Source organism: Schistocerca serialis, chromosome 6 (assembly GCF_023864345.2).
Source record: "Schistocerca serialis cubense isolate TAMUIC-IGC-003099 chromosome 6, iqSchSeri2.2, whole genome shotgun sequence".
NCBI classification, from domain to species: domain Eukaryota; kingdom Metazoa; phylum Arthropoda; class Insecta; order Orthoptera; family Acrididae; genus Schistocerca; species Schistocerca serialis.
Window position 1 is genome coordinate 151,525,002 of NC_064643.1, and position 18,811 is coordinate 151,543,812.

Here is an 18,811-nt window from a genome sequence, read left to right on the forward strand (position 1 = left end):
CAAACACCAACCAATACGCACACAACGTAATTGCATGAACTTAAAACAAAATAACTGAGGTAAGAACTGTATGTTTACAAAAGCTATATGGAGAAATAAATGAAATTTCACTGCTGAATGATATTTTGAAGTAGAGAGAGTGAAAGGTTTTATTAGATTCGATTGAAGGTATTAATTAGTTAATCTACGTTTGTGGTGACGTACTGTGCATGGAGTGAATCTACGAAGAGAATGAAAGTGTATTAGAGTAATACGAGTTTATTTATATTTGTGGGAAGAAATAAATAGTTCGGTGGTTCTAGTGTGAGAACCCTGTAGGCAGTACATGAGTATAAATGGCGATTTATGTGGAATATTTTTAATGAATAATTATATGGGTATACGGCGATGAATATGAAGATTAATATTACAAGGGTACCTAGGAAAGGGCCTCGAAGCCGACGTAAGAAAGAATACACTATATAGTTTTAAGTCATAGAATGAATGGTTGTATGAGTGTGGAAAGCAAAGTATGATGATGCATGTACGGTAAGTAATTATGAAAACGAACATCACGAAGAAGCACTGAGGAGTATAGAAGAAACAGTGAAGTCGATAGTAACTGATGTGTTGGCAGAAGAGCCAACACGGTGTTGCTAGAGGAGGCCGAAATGCACGGGTTTAAGCTCACGCAGACTGGCGTGAGGTCTGGAACAATTAAAGGAGCCGAGTCTAATAAATAAAGTACGAAGCTCTTTGAATACTTAACTTTAATCCATAATTGGAGAACATCGCTCTTGATGATACATAATTACAATCTCAATATAAACTGGTAATGGCGCCTTGCTAGGTCGTAGCAAATGACGTAGCTGAAGGCTATGCTAACTATCGTCTCGGCAAATGAGAGCGTAGTTTGTCAGTATAGCATCGCTAGCAAAGTCTGCTGTACAACTGGGGCGAGTGCTAGGATGTCTCTCTAGACCTGCCGTGTGGTGGCGCTCGGTCTGCAATCACTGACAGTGGCGACACGCGGGTCCGACGTATTCCAATGGACCGCGGCCGATTTAAAAGGCTACCACCTAGCAAGTGTGTTGTCTGGCGGTGACAGCACAGTAACAATGGTACATGATAGCATTTAAAACACACCACAGCACAGTGATTTGCTACACGGACATCAGAATGTAAAATAAACTAGTATGAAAAATATTTCCTTAGCGACTAACTGTTACAGTTCGAGAAACTATAAGGTTAATATAAATGAAAATATGATACACGATTCGTATGAGGAATGAACACAAAATGCAGGGAAACAATATTTTCTACACTGAGTTCTTGACGCACGCAGGAGCGAAAGTATTATTTTAGCACATGCGCGTTATTATTTAGCGATAATGAATTATGAATGGAGCTACACATGACAAAAATACGGTAAAACTATCGGTCACACGTCACAAAGGTAAACATGTACATGTCGTCGAATCAATAAGGCAGAAATATGGCTTGAAATGTGTGTTCACGAATGTGGAATATTACGACGATTAAAAAGCAGTGATGAAGTCAGGATTGTCAAGGGATAAAACATCCCCCACACTCGCTCACAAACGAGCACTTGTAAATATTATACATAGCATGAAGATTTGTCAAATGCCAAGGATAGAATAAGTACACTAACGACGCACTACAAATAGCAATCCTAGAAGCAGCTTGATCTCTGAAGCAGACCTTAGCAAATCCTCTGTTTTCCATGTAGTGAGTAGTGCTGGAACGTATTTTCTATGTGTATTTTTGATGGTAAAAACGCGCAGGTGGTTGGGCCTGCAAGTCAAGAGAAAAGCAAAAATTCAGAACAAATGAGAGATTGCTTCTAATTTACTTATTAGTATTTGTGATAAACCTTTTGCATTTCCTTTATGTTTTCGTCTTCTTTAAAGGCAAAGAGAGAAGATGAAGCGGTAGCCCATCATAGAGCCTATGCCTACCGCCATGTATTTTTTGACTTTCAGTTGTTAAAAAACAGAGGATTTTTTTCTGGTACCAGTAGGAGGAAGGAAGGATTCGCGCTCAGCTAGTGAACGAGTGAGAAGCACGCCATTTTTAGCGAGTAATTATAGACCGCCATTTTGGGGTCGCTATGAATAAGTGAGGAGTATGTATTTCATATGTGCATCGTTTAGAAAAATACAGTATTGTTTTATGAACAGAAAGGTCGTGTGAGTTGTTATTTCAAATAGTACGATAATTACAAAAACTGAAGCCGAACTGTGTACTTTGGAAATTTACGAAGATCCGATAAGCTTAATGGGAACACGGTCAATAATTCAAAGGTGAACAAGGCGACCAAACGTAGCATTATAAAGAATGGTAAGCACAAATCAACAGCGGAGAAAGAAACTACTTCGCCCTGCAAAATAATATGGACTAATACGAACTTATTTCCAAGCATAGCTCAGCTTATTGTGCTTGTCATTCATGCCGAAAAATTAATCTCATTAATTCAATACATTTTTAAAAAGCCACGTATTTCAACATTTTATTATCATCTAATCCATTATTTTATTATATTATACTGCGTGAGCTAAAACGCTTGCCTTTTGGCCTCCTTCTAGTAACACAGTGTTGGCTCTCCTGCCAACCAAAACAGGCGGAAGTGCCGGAATGAAGAAAATCTTATACCTTCGTGACGAGACAGTTCCATCATTTCTTTGTTTCCTCAAGATTCCAAGCTCCTCATGTCTGCACGTAAGGTGCGTGTCTGGGTTGAAACTCTCTTATGGCATAAAGGCTTTCATCATGGCATGTTAACGCTCTAGCATGAGCGCATCTAACTGCTGGTTGACAGCAGCAGAGTTACGTGACACTTTCGTCTCCCACAGAGAGACAGAATTATTCGTCACATCATTCCAAGTTCAGAAATGCCACTCTTAGCTAATGATGAAAACGAATTCTATGCTTAACGTTTCTTCATTTGTAGTCAAAGACGATAAGTCACGGCTTCGATTCTCAGTCACCACTGAACACTTCGTCAAGAAATTTCTGTGTTCAAAAATGCGCACATCCCGCTGTAGGTGAAAGAAACCTATATTTAACGTTCATTCGTGGCTAGAAAATAACGGCGATAGGTGCTCGGCTCGAATCCCTGCAGAAATTATTCATTCTTTTCGTCATTTCATTTTGAGACATCTCGCGACTACCAAACAAATTCGATACCTTTACTGTGTTTAGTTAACAAACCGATTAGATTCTAGGCTTGATACCCCGTCGAATAGAGAACTTTATGTAACATTTCGGGGTTTTTACTTGCGAATCAAACCATTCTGAACATCTTTCGTGGATATTTAACAAGAACAACAGTTGCTGGACTAGTAACTGTTAACTAATACCGACTAAGAGAGAGGTATACAACATATCTTTAAGCTTGGCCATGAATGAACACAAGCTTGTCTTCGAGCCTCGCTCAGGCACAAAATTTTTGATAGATAACATTGCCTATAGGTACTGAGTTACAGTGCAGATCCAGAAATACACAGTTCGTCATGTCACTCAAAGTTCGGATACAGGCACAAGTAGTTTCTCATAAAAAAAAAGGTTTTCTAAGTCACTTTGTATCAGATAACAAAGGTGGGAGGTGAGTTTCTAACTGCACGCAAATGCACTTGCCATAACGAATAACGAGAATAGTACGTTGTTGACGTTGATGACAGCCCGCTTAACGATGTTAATTATGTTTTCTAACTGGTTAATTCATTAATGAGCTCTTACAAAACCACTCGAAAATTCATTGGTGTTTAATAGGTGCCTGAAACAACTTTAAGACAGAAAGAATGCGTCGATTTATAACAGAGGTTTTATTTAGAAACTGTATAAAAATCTCCCCTTCGCAAACGAAATTAGTTCTTAATGATTCATGTGTCTGAGTTACGGGCATTAGTCGCCTCAGTTACTAATGAGAGTGTGTAAGCAGCCTGTTAATATGTTTGTATGTTGGCAGCGCTTTACACGGCATTAGTATCACTGAGAGCTCCGTGCGCCCTCTGCAAGAGACTCTGTGGCTGGGACGACTCGCGGTTAGAAGTTAATAGTTAGCAGTGATGGAGGTTGGAAGCAGTGTTAGCGCGAGGGAACGGTTTGGACGTGTGTCCATCATGGAGATTTAATATTGGATGGATTGTAAAATGTGGGTAATGGAATTACTGGCGATTATATAATTTTTGCAACTGGATGTCACGGACGATTATATAATTTTTGAACTGAATGTCACATGACTAATATAAGATCCGTTAAATACATTGTTTACCCTGCAATAAAATCTTTCCGTTGCTAACCACATGCCTGTTAGTAGTTAGAGCCTACAGCAGTTAGAATCTTTTTATTTCGGTGGCTGTATACCTGCTGTATTTGCTGTAGTATGTGTCATGAAGATTTTCTGTGAGGTAAGTGAGTTATGAAATGTATGGGTTATTGTTTCAGTTTAAGTAAAAAATTACATTTAGAAGTTTCGAGTGGTAAAATTTAGGATCGTCACTTATTGTAAACATTCGAGTTTAGAGCGTTAAGAGGTGCCTCATCTATAACAAGGGGTTTCCTGATATTTGTAGTATCGTGATAATAATAATAATGTCGTGTGACGAGGGCCTCCCGTCGGGTAGACCGCTCGCCTGGTGCAAGTCTTCCGATTCGACGCCACTTCGGCGACTTGCGCGTTGATGTGGATGAAATGATGACGATTAGGACAACACTCAGTCCCTGAGCGGAGAAAATCTCTGACCCAGCCGGGAATCGAACCCGGGCCCTTAGGGTTGAGAGTCCGTCGCGCTGACCACTCAGCTACCGGGGGCGGACAGTATCGTGATATTAGTCTACAGCATAAGATATTGCCTCACGTAGCATTAATCTCTAGTGTCACTTGTGGTAAGCAATCTGTATAGCTAAACGACTGTACCAGAAAGCCTTATGTAAGCTGCATTCACACAAGGCAGAACATAATTCAATTCGTTTAGATACTTTAGACCATGATAGTACATTAACCGGTCAAATAAAGATCGTAAATTGTGGTCTTCTTTGAGAGAGAGCTGTTACTTCGGGCTCCGATCATAGTGGATAGCGATATTCCGTCTTACAAACATCATTAAGGAGAAGTGGAACGTATTACGATTCTAGTTGCTCCTGACAACTACGACTGGAGTAATGGTGAAATGAAGGATCGCAGGGCCGGCTGTAGCATAAGTACACGTCGCTGTTTGTTAATGATGCGGCATTCAGGAATTACGCTGAACTTAAGAAAATGTCTGGCGAGTAACCGGACCAGAGAACTGCATAAATCCAACCGTAGAGCTGGTGTGTACGAGTACATATCAATTCCGGTCGCCGGCTTTGAACTGTGATGTAATGATGCTTTTTGTTTGTTGTTTATGTACTGACATACTGAGCCAGGAAAGATTAGAGACATATACATCTCTCTTACTCCTAACCAGGCATTTCACAAATTTTGCAATACACTTATTACAATAATTATGTTATAAATAATATTTAATATGGGATATTATATTTATGAATTGCCACAGTCCGTATAAAACACATAAAGAAAGTACAACAAAAAATAAAAATTACGGGAAAGCAGGTATAAGCTATGAGGGTTAGAAGAACTGTACATGAGGGAAACGCAGAGCAGAGGAAGGGAAATAAGAACGTGATAAAACACTATTAATTATCTCGAAGAGGGCGAGCTATTGACTCATTGTCAACGCGGATGTAGAAAAAATCGTTCTTGTGAAATACAACTAGCTATTTGCTCACAGGAAGTGTAAGTACTTTGACAGAGGAGTTTAAATTGATTCCGCATTTCTACATTTCCTGAAGGCTTTTGAAACCGTTCCTCACACGCGACTTGTAAGCGAATTGCGTGCTTATGGAATATCGTCTCAGTTATGCGGCTAGGTTCGTCATTTCTTGTCAGAGAGGTCACAGTTCGTAGTAACTAACGGAAAGTCGTCGAGGAAACTGGAAGTGATATCTGGCGTTCCCCTAGGTAGTGGTATTGGCCTTCTGCTGCTCCTTATCTGTAGCAACGATTTAGGAGACAAACTGAGCAGCCATGTAAGATTATTTGCAGATGATGATGTCATTTACCGTCTATTAAAGTCATCATAAGATCGAAAGAAATAGCAAGAAGGTTTTGAAAACATCTGTAAGATGCGAAAACTGGCAATTGACCCTAAACGTTGAAAAGTGTGAGGCCATCCGCATGAATGCTAAAAGGAATCCGTTAATCTATACGATAAAGGCCACAAATTCAACTAAATACCTAGGATTTACAACTATAAACAACTTAAATCGAAAATAGCACGCAGAAAAGTTGTAGGGAAGGCGAACCGAAGACTGCACTTAGAAGATGCGACAGATCTAATAAGGAGACTGCCTACATTACGCCTGTCCTTCCTCTTTTGGAGTAGTGCTGCGTGGTGTGGGATACTTGCCAGGTAGGATTAACGGAATACATCGAAAAAGTTCAAAGAAGTGCCGTGCGTTACGTATTACAGAGAAATAGAGGAGAGAGTGACGCGGACATGATACAGGATTTACGGTGGACATCATTAAAACAAAGGCGTTTCTCGTTGCGGCGGGACTCTCTCACGAAATTTCAGTCACCAATATTCTCTCCCCCGAGTGCGAAAATATTTTGTTGATCCCAACCTGCTCAGGGAGAAACGATCATAACAAAATAAGGGAATTCAGAGCTCGCGTGGAAAGATATAGGTCTTCGACTTTTCCGCGCGCTATTCTACAGCGGAATAACAGAGAATTATTGTGAAGGTGATTCGATGAACCCTCTATCAGATTCTTAAGTGTGATTTGTAGAGTTGTCATGTAGATATAGACGTAGATGAATGAAGACAAGGGAAACGAGAGTCAGTTTTTCACAGAAGAGAGTAGGGAAAAGGACCACAACTGCGAGAAGTTCGGAGCAGTGGCTTCTCTGCTTGACAGAGGAAAACCGGCCGCATGTGCTGATTTATGTGCAAGCCTATGAGAATGGCTATACAAACTGCTTCAGCTTCTTCCTGAAAGGAGGAGAGCGTTGAATTTTGCACAGGGTGCAGGACAGTTGCGTCCGGCGCATGTAGGATACCAGATAAGTGAGAACTTGTGTTCCAGTTATAATGAAATGACATACATCTAAAATCTGAAGCGAAGTACTGGGGTGCAGGCGCACTGAGGAACCGATTTTATAACTTGACTGCCCACAAGCAACATAACTCTTTGCATGAAATACTGACGTGGCAGTACAGACGAATGTTACAGGTATAGCGCACTAGAGCATTCACTGACCGTCTCGTGTTTCCGTAACTCGTGATGTGTTAGACTAAATCGCAATAAAGAGGGTTCGGGACAAAAAGTAGTCGCAAAAGTTCGGGTTCCGATTCCCGCGGAAATGTGCTTCGGAACTCTCTAAAGGTATGGGGGCAATCGGAAATCTGGATGTATGTGCCGACAGTACTTTCTGCCTGCCTGAGGTGTTCATCCTAGTTATTCACTGTTCTGTGGTATAGTGTTGGAACAAGGTCGAGAGACAGCACTGTTCGCGGAATTCTGAGCTCCTCTGATATGTCACTAATACCACTTGGTACTTTTCAGTGTTTTGTTCCTGGCGTTGTGCTCACACTAAAACAGGTCACCGTCCATTAGACAGCCACAAGATACCTTCAGGTGGATATTGTCATGTCGAACGTAATATAGGCATATGTGTTTCTATACACACCGTAACGGTATGGGTACAGATATTTCGAACTTTTGGTGACTGTGGGCGGTTTCCTGAACAATATCACATCAATATTTACATCATTTTCAAGACTAATAATTGTAGCTATTGCAAGTCACATGTTTTTACATTGGTAGTACCTCCACAAACATATGGCAAGAGTACAAACTATGAATGCGTTTTTTCCCTAGGCAGCGGGTCAGAGGCTGTAGTGTGGATACGTGGACACAAAATGACTATACTGCCAGAGGTAGTCCACCTGGCGGTGCAGTTGCGATCGTATGGAAGACATCACTCAGCAAGTTACGTGACTTGTTTGCGGTAATACTATTTGGTACAGAGCAAAAACAAACAATACACTGATGTGTGTGAATATGAACGTATCACGTAAAAAATATCTGTACTGATATCCTTACAGCACATATATTGATTATGCACGTGTACTCAAATGTTCCGTTGCAACTCCACTAAACTAGGACATCTGTGCTGTTGTTAACAGCTACAGAAATGAGACACTGCCTAGACACGAAGTTACCTGCAATATTTATTCTTCTTAACTGTTGAGATGAGCTTCAAAATGCAATGGGCAATAAAAGTGATGAAAATTTTCTTGTGTCGCTTCGAGAGGAAGCTAAACGACTTAGGGTATACATACCGCCAGTACAACGTAACATTACTACTGGAATTTCATGTCGGACCGAGAGCCGAAATAGTGACTTTTGGCTTTTCGCGGGCAAGATCTTTACCTATTGAGCTACCCAAGCATAACTCGCCCTCACAGATTTACTTCCGCCAATACCTCATCTCCTATCTTGCAAACTTCACAAGAGTCCACTCGAGAAACTTGCAGGACAGACATGTCCTGTACCTAAGGCATGTCTCCGCAATAGCCACTCTTCTCCAAGTGCTAATCATGCAAACTTCGCAGGAGAGCTTCTGTGAAGTTCTGAAGGTTGGAGGTGTGGAAATAAAGCTCTGAGGGCGGTATGAGCGTGGTGCTTGGATAGCTCAGTCGGTAAAGAACTTGCACGCGAGTTTTGGTGGAGCACACGCTTCTAATCTGCCAGGATGATTCATGTCAGCGCACACTCCACTTCAGAAGGAAAATTTCATTCTTGGAACATATAATTAATGTTGCTGTCTCATCGCTGCATCATACAACACTCATCAGTTTCATCATCTTTTTAATTTACTCTGACAGTGAGAGTGGATTGCTGTGTCTGATGTTTAAGTTGCAAAAGCAAAGAAATTCAGCTGGAGTGTTATCGAGAAAATATTTCTACAGAAGGTACAACAATGGTATAGACATGAAAAGTCTTAGGATTTCTAGACATAGCGGTATCCTCGCAATGGTTACGTCGCGACCTCTTTATGGGGCCACCACGGAACAGCAACTTTTGTTGTAACTTTCCTGCTCAGTGTATCTTACCTCACAATTGCAAAGAAGACGCCATAAGATCGGATTAAACGAGAACGAGGTTAAACAGGTCTTCAATCCTAATTACCGGTCCAGAGAAGCGCGAAGACGTGAGAAGACAGCAAGATGCACCAAGAACAGAAGACACAATAACGCAGAAGATTTGGAACAAAGAAGAGCCTGGACCAAAAGAGATCAAGAAATCTTTTCAAATCCCTTCCCATAAAAGACCATTATTGCATTTAACTACCAACGAGAATCAAGTTTGACTGTTCTAAAAGTATAAACATACGATATTCTTTATGGCAAATTCCAACACCTTCAGATGTCATACCGAAAAATGGGCGATAACAACTTGTATGGAAACCTAGAGACGAAGAGACCAACGATGAACCAGACTCGACGAAAGACGAGGAAAAGTTTATGCTGCCAGAAAGGGATCTCCAATACATCACCATGGGCATATGCAACATGAAACAAAGGCAACCACGCACTCACGGCACGCTCAGATGTTCATCCACCTTTCTCTGCCTACCGCCATTCCATACTGATCGGAAAAGCGGCGAGACGCATACCAAGCGTCGTTCCATACTCAACACAGACACGGCGAGGCACACGATCGACAGTCGTGCCATTTTCGAAGGAGACACGCCGAAACACTCGAAGAAAAAAAATGACAAATGTCAAAGGTGTAGGAGAAAGAACTGCCTGTGACAGACTACTATCCGATGAAAGGGACCTTTTTGTTGTGTTTAAAAATATGTGAATCTGAAGATTTTTAGGTGTTAGCTATAGATATTTATTAACGATGTAATATTTTATTCTATCTTGAGTTGTCAATAATATTTTCTTAAATTGCATATTTTTTCAACATGTTTAAGTAAAGAAACCTAATATTAACATTTTTGGAGCGTTAAGATTCTAGTTTAATGTGTTCATTAAGAACATAGGATAGATAAATATGAAGGGGTTTAGCTATACCATGATGTCAGTTTAAATTTTGTAAAGTAATTAGTAGGATTAGAAATTAAATATTTTTGTAAAAGTCAAATTTGAAAAATTTTGTAAAGTCATACATAATGCATAGAGTTAAGACTTTTGGGGAATATAGCCATATTAATGTATACCTGTAATGTCATGGATATAGTTGAATTTTAGATCATCAAGCTTAATTGTAAGAAATGAACATGTCTTCAGCTAGGATTGATTTGAAAGGTAGAGAACAGTAACATTTATCATAAAATGGGAGCGTAGTATTAAATGGTTTCCTCAACTTCAGTACATATCCATCATCATGTAACATAAATTAGGTAAACAAAAAAACCTAATCAGTCTCCAAAAACGAAATTTTTGAAATTTATTTGAATAAAAATTAAAATTAAAAACGTAATCAACTATTTTTAAACAAAAATTTCCTTAAATTAGTTAAATAGAATTGTATAAAAAACAGAAAGTTACAGTCAATGTTAAATTCTAAAAGAAAAAAAAAGAAAATCACTTAAGACATTTAATCAGTAGACATGTAATCAATTATAATAAGAAACAATGAGACTGAATCTAACCCCTGTTTAAGTTATACAAAATATTAAAATAGGAAGTTGGTAGGTAAATATGTCAATTGCTATAATCATCAGTTGCAACCAATTTTGCAACCGACTTCTATCAATTTCTGAATCATTGATGGACCCAGCACAAAACTGAACATGGAAGCAGGAGGATATATAAGGTGGCAGCATAAATAAAGGTCAGATTCGCACTTTACATGAAAGCTTTATACATCACAATAGGAAGGCGAATAAGACACCTAACTTAATTCGGCGGTAATGAGTAAATTTGCCTATCAGTATCTAATGCGAAAAGGGGTGACACTCAACTGACGGTAATTAACACACCACCCCTATAATGCATGTTTGAGCGGAAGGTGAAACAAGCAGTGAGAGGCGTTTTAGTTTGGATTCAGAGGGATAAGGGCAGAGGCAAGGCCACGCTACATGGGTTACCATGGAAACGACTTAAAGGGGTGTCCCAGTGGGAAAGTCAATGACCGACCAGGTGACTCAGATAGGGAGAGCGAGTATAACAGCCCATCTGAGGGAGGAAAAGAAAGCCTGTAGAAAGCTCCATTTAGGAATTCCAAGTGGTTACAAAACAACACCAGTGACACATTTTCGATCACGTGTCCAGCGAGCAGTACACATGTGAGACAGTCAATGTACGCATTTAGGAGTCTGGAATCTGCACAAAACGTCCGATTGGCGGAAACGCTCTAGGAAGGAGAAAAGAACTAAAATTCGACGCAATTTAATTGTAGGGACCTTGCGATTGGTAGAGATGTGGCAAAGCGATATGAAATTAACCGAGCATGTTAGAATTGGGACAGAGAAGGTGAATAATCGACCTCGGTTTATTGGAAGAATTTTGGGAATGTGTTCTTCATCTGTGAAGGAGACCATTTGAGGAAGCTAGTGCGAGCTATTTTCGAGTAGTGTTGGATTGTTTGGAATCCATACTAGGTCGGATTAAAAGAAGATACAGAAGCATTTCAGAATGTTTATTACCCTTAGTTTCGAACAACACACAATTATTACGGAGATGCATTGTCAACTCAAGTGGAAATACCTGGAGTGAATGCGACCTTCTTTTCGAGGAACACTATAGAAAAAGTTTAGAGAACTAACATTTGAAGTTGACTGCAAAACGATTGTGATGCCCTCAAAGTCCATATCGCTTGAGGACTACAATGATGAGATACAGAATGCATTCGAGGCATGTACACAGTCGTTTTCCTCTAGCTCTCTCAGTCGTTTTCCTCTAGCTCTCTTTGCGTGATCAGAAAAGAAAATAACTAGTAGCAGTACATGGTACCCTTTGCCACCATACGGTGGCTGGCAGAGGGAGTACCTAGATGTAGATGCTGATGTAAACGTAGCAGTGGATCTAACTTTTGTGGCGGCGTTCGCAGCGACAAACAATTCGCTGTAGAATCGGCTTACGAAGTCACCGCCACACTTTTAATAGCGGGCCGACCGGTCCGCTGGAACAGTGAACAGAAGGATGAAAACCCAAACACGCTGATTAAATAAAAGTCGGTACTTATCTTTATTAACGAAGATACAGCAACACAGTAGTGAACTCCGTGTCTACAGAAATCTGTCTAGTTCGAGTCGGAGCGGCTAGGTCAGCGTCGGCTGACGACAAACAACAACTCTGCTGCGATGAACACACAACTGACTAGCAAGTACACAATTCGGTGGCGAGTATACAACTGAGCGGCGAATACAGAACTGTCCTAGCGCTCGCGACTCCAGCGCTTAAGAAGCCAGAAGCCAGCGGTGGCGCGCGCAGACTTGCGGCGATTTCCTGTCTCGCTGGCGCTGCTTATGCGGACGGCGTCCGGACTTTGATGCTGCCAACCTTTTGGCAGCGGGCTCGGGTGGCATTACTGGCTAGGATATAACACTCCTCCCCCCCAAATCGCCGCACCGTCGTTGAATAATGACGTGGCGAGCGCCGACGGCGGGGGAGGGGTCTGGCCGCAGGCGTAGCAGAAGAGACCGGGGCGGAGACTTGTCGGTGGCAGTCCCCGGTCCGCACCCCAGCATTGGCTGCGCGGGGCCTTGGGAAACACCGGCTGAAAACCGAGGTCAGGGTGCACGCCTGTGACCACGAGCGCAGCTTCTGGTACTGGACGCGACGGGGCGTCGGGACCCACGAAGAGAGGCAGCGTCTCCTGACGCTGCGTCGACGGCTGCTGAGTGGGCGCCGGACAAGGCGCTGCGGTGTCAGACTCCTTGGGGGTGTCCAAGGAAACCGGCTGCAGGACAGGCTGCACAGCCACCGCTTGGGAAGGCGGCCCGGCTGAGGGGTCGACGTCCATCAGCTCCGAAGGCGGTGGCGACTGAAGAGGGACCGCAGGCGCCGGAGCGACCACCGGGGGTGCTCCCGTATGAAGCTGCGCGGGAGGCATCAACGGGACGGGCTGTCGGCGTGGTAGCGGCGACGGCTGCTGCTGCTGCCCTGGGGGCGGCAGCGAAGTCGGAAGGCGCAGCTGGAACCCGCCGCGGACCAAATCTGTGGACAAAGAACGAGCGGCAGAATCCGGGCGGCCAGCGCGGCGCAACTGGTTCTGATGCCTCCTGTGCACCCCAGTAGCACCTTGAACAGTATAAAAACCGCGACCCTGGACACTTATCACGGTACCACGTTCCCAACGACGGCGACCGCGATAAACTCTGAGAAAATGCGTCGTTGCGCTGAAAACGCGTGCGATGCTCAGAAGCGGCGGGTCGATCCGGGGGGGTGCAACAACCGTAGTAGGGTGCGATGACGACGGCCGTGGAGAAGCTCTGCAGGCGAAGGGCCGTCGCGTGGCGTGGTCCGGTACGACGACAGGAACGTGATGAGGGCCTGCTGACGAGAGTGCGTAGCACGAAGGCGGTCCATATGATCCTTGAATGTGCGTACAAAACGTTCCGCTGCACCATTCGATTGAGGGTGGAACGGCGGAGTAAGAACATGGCGAATGCCATTGGCAGAACAAAAACTTTCAAATTCAGCAGAGGTAAATTGTGGACCATTGTCAGACACTAAAACTTCTGGAAGACCCTCAATACAAAAAATTGAAGTCAACGCCTGTATAGTTTGTGCAGACGTTGTAGACTGCATGGGCACAACAAACGGAAAATTACTAAATGCATCTATCACGATGAGCCAACGAGAATTCCAATATGGACCAGCGAAATCAATATGTACTCGCTGCCAGGGACCGGCAGGGCGTGCCCACTCAAAATAGCGTTGAGGCGGATCAGCTTGGTGTTCGGCACACGTCGAACAATCTGTAGACATCTGCGTAATTTGCTTATCAGTGCCGATCCATGTACAATGACGGCGGGCAAGCTGCTTGGTGCGGACCACTCCCCAATGACCTTGATGCAACAAGTCGAGGACCTTGGATTGGAGCACTTGGGGAACCACTACACGAAGCTGGTCATTCTCGGTGCGTAACAGCAAAACTCCGTGCGAAACAGACAACAGATGACGTTGCGGATAATAGCGACGAACCACAGGATCCGATATGTCCTTTGCCTTGGACGGCCAACCACGTTGAACAAAACGTAATAGTAAACTCAGATGAGGATCCGTAGCTGTCTCACGTGCTACCTGACGATAATCAATCGGAAAATCCCGGAGGGATTGATGCTCATCGGCGTCAATCTGATGGCAAGAGTCGTCAGAGGAATCGAAGACATCATCCGCAGCAATCGGCAATCTAGAAAGCGCGTCAGCGTTTGCATGCTGAGCTGTAGGGCGATACAGTATCTCATACTGGTATTGTGCTAACAAAAGAGCCCAACGTTGTAGTCTCTGAGCTGTCCGCTGAGGAACTGGTTTAGACGGATGAAACAGTGACGTCAGGGGCTTGTGATCTGTTACTAAATAGAATGGTCTACCATAGAGGTAGTGATGGAATTTTGTGACACCGAACACAATAGCCAACGCTTCCTTGTCCAATTGGCTATAATTACACTGAGCTTTGTTTAGCAATTTAGATGCGAACGCAATAGGACGTTCGGTGTTACCGACTCGGTGAGACAACACAGCACCGAGGCCGAAAGAAGAGGCATCACAAGCTAACACCAGAGGCTTGTTAGGGTCGTAATGGACCAGACAACGATCATTCAATAAAGCCTCTTTAAGCTGCTGAAAGGCTGATTGGCAATCAGCTGACCACACAAACGGAACATTCTTACGGCGGAGACGATGCAACGGTGCAGCAATCTGTGATGCATTAGGTATAAACCTAATATAATACGTCAATTTGCCAAGAACTGCTTGCAATTCATGCAGATTGCGAGGGGCGGGCAAATCACGAATAGCTGCTAAATGTGACTGGGAGGGATGAATGCCTTGAGCATTAATAACATGTGCCAGATGCTCCATCTCCGTAAAAAAAAAATGAACATTTATCGAAGTTGCAACGTAGGCCTGCCTGAGACAACACTTTAAACAAACACTCCAAATTACGGAAATGTTCAGCAGGCGTCTGACCGGACACAACAATATCGTCTAAATAGTTGCAACACGATGGCACATTAGCCAGAAGTTGTGACAAAAAACGCTGAAAAACAGCTGGAGCTGACGCACAACCAAAAGGCAAACGCAGAAAACGGAACAACCCCAACGACGTGTTTATGACAAAATACTGTTGTGATTGCTCGTCGAGGGGCAATTGCAAATATGCTTCACGGAGATCAGTTTTGGAAAAGAAACGAGCTTCCCCTAACGTATCCATCAGCTCGTCCGGTCTAGGCAAAGGAAAAGAATCAATGACAGTCTGAGGATTAACTGTCGACTTAAAATCAGCACACAAACGTAACTTGCCAGACGGTTTCTTTATAATAACTAAGGGAGAAGCCCACTGGCTCGCTGAAACGGGTTGAATAACACCGTTGTTTTGCCAACGACGAAGTTCATCTGCTACAGGTGCCCGGAGGGCGTGAGGCACTGGACGAGCACGAAAAAATCGAGGCTGAGCATTATCTTTTAACGTAATATGAGCGGCAAAGTTCGCAGCACAACCTAGTTCGTCTTTAAATATGTCACTGTATCGTTTACACAAATCGGTTATGCTGTCTTGAGGAACAACAACAGAATTAATTTGCAACACATTGTCTTGGATAGACAGGCCAAACAAGTCAAAACAGTCAAATCCGAAAATGTTTACACTGTCAGTAGCGCGGAGCACTGTGAATGAAACTGTTTTTGTATTGCCATGGAATGTGGCTGGCACGCTACATACACCTAACACAGGAATTTGTTCTCCACTATAAGTAGCCAAAGAATGTTTTGCCGCTGAAAGTTTAGGGCGGCCGATAGCCGCATACGTAGCACTATTTATGAGAGTCACAGACGCACCAGTGTCTAATTGAAAATTGAAGGTCTTATCCTGGATGCGTAGCTACACAAATGGTTTATTACACTGTCTCTGGATCGGTGCAGTGGAGGCGGAAGACACAAAATCAGCGCGTTTAGCGCGTGTGCGCTGCTTACGACAACTCGTGGGTTGGGCGGGTAGAGCAACAACTCCCGCTTCACTTGCAGTCTGTACATTACTTTTTACAGCGTTTGAATTACGCTTGGGTGGCATAGCAGAGGGCTGGGTGGGTGGCGTATTGAGAACAAGTTTATTACCCACACGAACCGTGGAAGAGTCTTTAAACGCGACCTTCTGGGCGGGCTGACTTTGAAGAACATGAATATCCACGGGCTGGGCAGCACTAGAATTGTTCTTGCGTTTACGCAAACAAACAGTCTGGATGTGCCCTTTCCTTTGACAAAAGTGACAAACCGCGTTTCTTAACGGGCAACGTTCACGAGGATGAGCAAGAACACACTTAGGGCAAGACTTAACTCTATCATTTTGCACACGCGGCTGACGAATGTGTTTAACATGACGCGGCCGGCTAGTGTTTACAGTCTGACTCTGCCGGTGGGGCCGCGGGCGTGACATAACTTGCTTAGCACAGGCAATTTGAGAAATACTTGTCTGATCTAACTCACACCCAGCATAGTCAAAAGTATCTTGGGCTTCAATGATGTTCATCACAGTCTCTAATGACGGGTCAGGCAACTTTAAGATAGCAGCACGAATACGAGAATCTGCAATGTTTTGAGTAATAGCGTCTCGTAACATGACATCACTGTAGGAAGCTCCACACACACAATTCAATCGGCACTGACGGGTGAGGCCCCGTAAATCTGTTAACCACTGTTTATTAGATTGATGTGGCAGTTTCTTTAATCTGAAGAACTTGAATCTGGCTGCTGCCACATGAACTCGCGACTCGAAATACTCAGCAAGCTTGTTAACAACAACGTCATAGTCTAAAGCTTCTGGCTGGGATTCCGGGAACAACTTACAAAGTAGTCGATAGACTTCCACGCCTGCAGTGGAAATTAAATAAAGCTGCCGCTCAGTACCTGTGATTTTGTAGACTGTCATGTGCGCCTGCAACTGCGCGAAATATTCTCGCTATTTTTCTCTGGATGCATCAAAAGCACGGAAAGGTGGTGCTGCCTGTGCTTGTTCCTTTTGTGTTGGAGGATTAGCCGCTTGTTTGGCGATTGCTTCCACCAGACATTGTATTTGCTGACTCTGTAACAAGATCAACTGTTGTAATTCGGCAGACATAATGAACACAAATTAAACCAGCCCCCAAAATTTTATCGCTTTAATTAGTATAACCAGAAACAAGGTGAACCAGCCCTGCACACGAGTTCGGAAGTCCTCGTCGCCAGTTTTGTGGCGGCGTTCGTAGCGACAAACAATTCGCTGTAGAATCGGCTTACGAAGTCACCGCCACACTTTTAATAGCGGGCCGACCGGTCCGCTGGAACAGTGAACAGAAGGATGAAAACCCAAACACGCTGATTAAATAAAAGTCGGTACTTATCTTTATTAACGAAGATACAGCAACACAGTAGTGAACTCCGTGTCTACAGAAATCTGTCTAGTTCGAGTCGGAGCGGCTAGGTCAGCGTCGGCTGACGATAAACAACAACTCTGCTGCGATGAACACACAACTGACTAGCAAGTACACAATTCGGTGGCGAGTATACAACTGAGCGGCGAATACAGAACTGTCCTAGCGCTCGCGACTCCAGCGCTTAAGAAGCCAGAAGCCAGCGGTGGCGCGCGCAGACTTGCGGCGATTTCCTGTCTCGCTAGCGCTGCTTATGCGGACGGCGTCCGGACTTTGATGCTGCCAACCTTTTGGCAGCGGGCTCGGGTGGCATTACTGGCTAGGATATAACACTAACTCCCTTCGAATGCTTTTGGAGACATATGTTCCTATGACCTACTTTGCTCCTTATCCTCAAGGGTAGTTTCCTGTAGCGTCTTTGTGTGTGTGTGTGTGTGTGTGTAGTAAACAGCCAACGCTTGGAGCCCTCAAGTGCTTGGGAGAATTTTGGGAATGTGTTCTTCATCTGTAAAGGATACCACATGAGGAAGCTAGTGAGAGCTATTCTTGAATACTGTTCGAGAGTTTGGGATCCGCAGAGGATTGAAGTAAAAGAGGACACCAAAACAATTCAGAGGCCGGTATCTGTAAAGGATACCACATAAGGAAGTTAGTGAGAGCTATTCTTGAGTACTGTTCGAGAGTTTGGGATACACAGCGGATCTAATTAAAAGAAGACGCCGAAACAGTTCAGAGGCCGGTTCCTGGGTTTTTTACTGGTAGCTTCGAAAAACACACAAGTTAAAGATCATTTATCTCAGTGTTCAGTTGGGTGCATCTTCACCTTCGAAGCACATTTCCGCCGTATGTCTACAAACGACATTTTCTGCGCCTTATCTTCTCACAGAGAGTGTCCTGCAGTATGTGCCAAGTAAGGGAACGAAGGTAATTGCTTTTCTTCTGCGCTCGCCACATACTAGACGACTTTTGACGTTGTGTAATTATAATTAGAAATACGTTGTTACGCTTGATTTTTTTTTACAGTTGACCTATTTCAGCTGAATTTCCATTATCAAGTTACCTGTAAGGAAGTAGTACATAATTCTGTTATATTACTTTTATTTTCGAAGGTCATAATTAAATGGATTTCATTGTTATACATTTTACATACATCTAGTAATTTTGACATCCACATGA

At 43.4% G+C, this 18,811-nt stretch overlaps 1 protein-coding gene across 1 annotated transcript in view; it reads right to left on the bottom strand.

Moving 5' to 3' along the window:
* Positions 1 to 18,811, bottom strand: part of LOC126484704 (YLP motif-containing protein 1-like) — a 138,308-nt gene that overhangs the window by 37,982 nt on the left and 81,515 nt on the right. Inside the window, exon 2 of the mRNA XM_050108300.1 lies at positions 12,888 to 13,223. Within this exon, the coding sequence (XP_049964257.1) occupies positions 12,888 to 13,223 (336 nt within the window). The remainder of the gene's footprint in view (positions 1 to 12,887; positions 13,224 to 18,811) is intronic.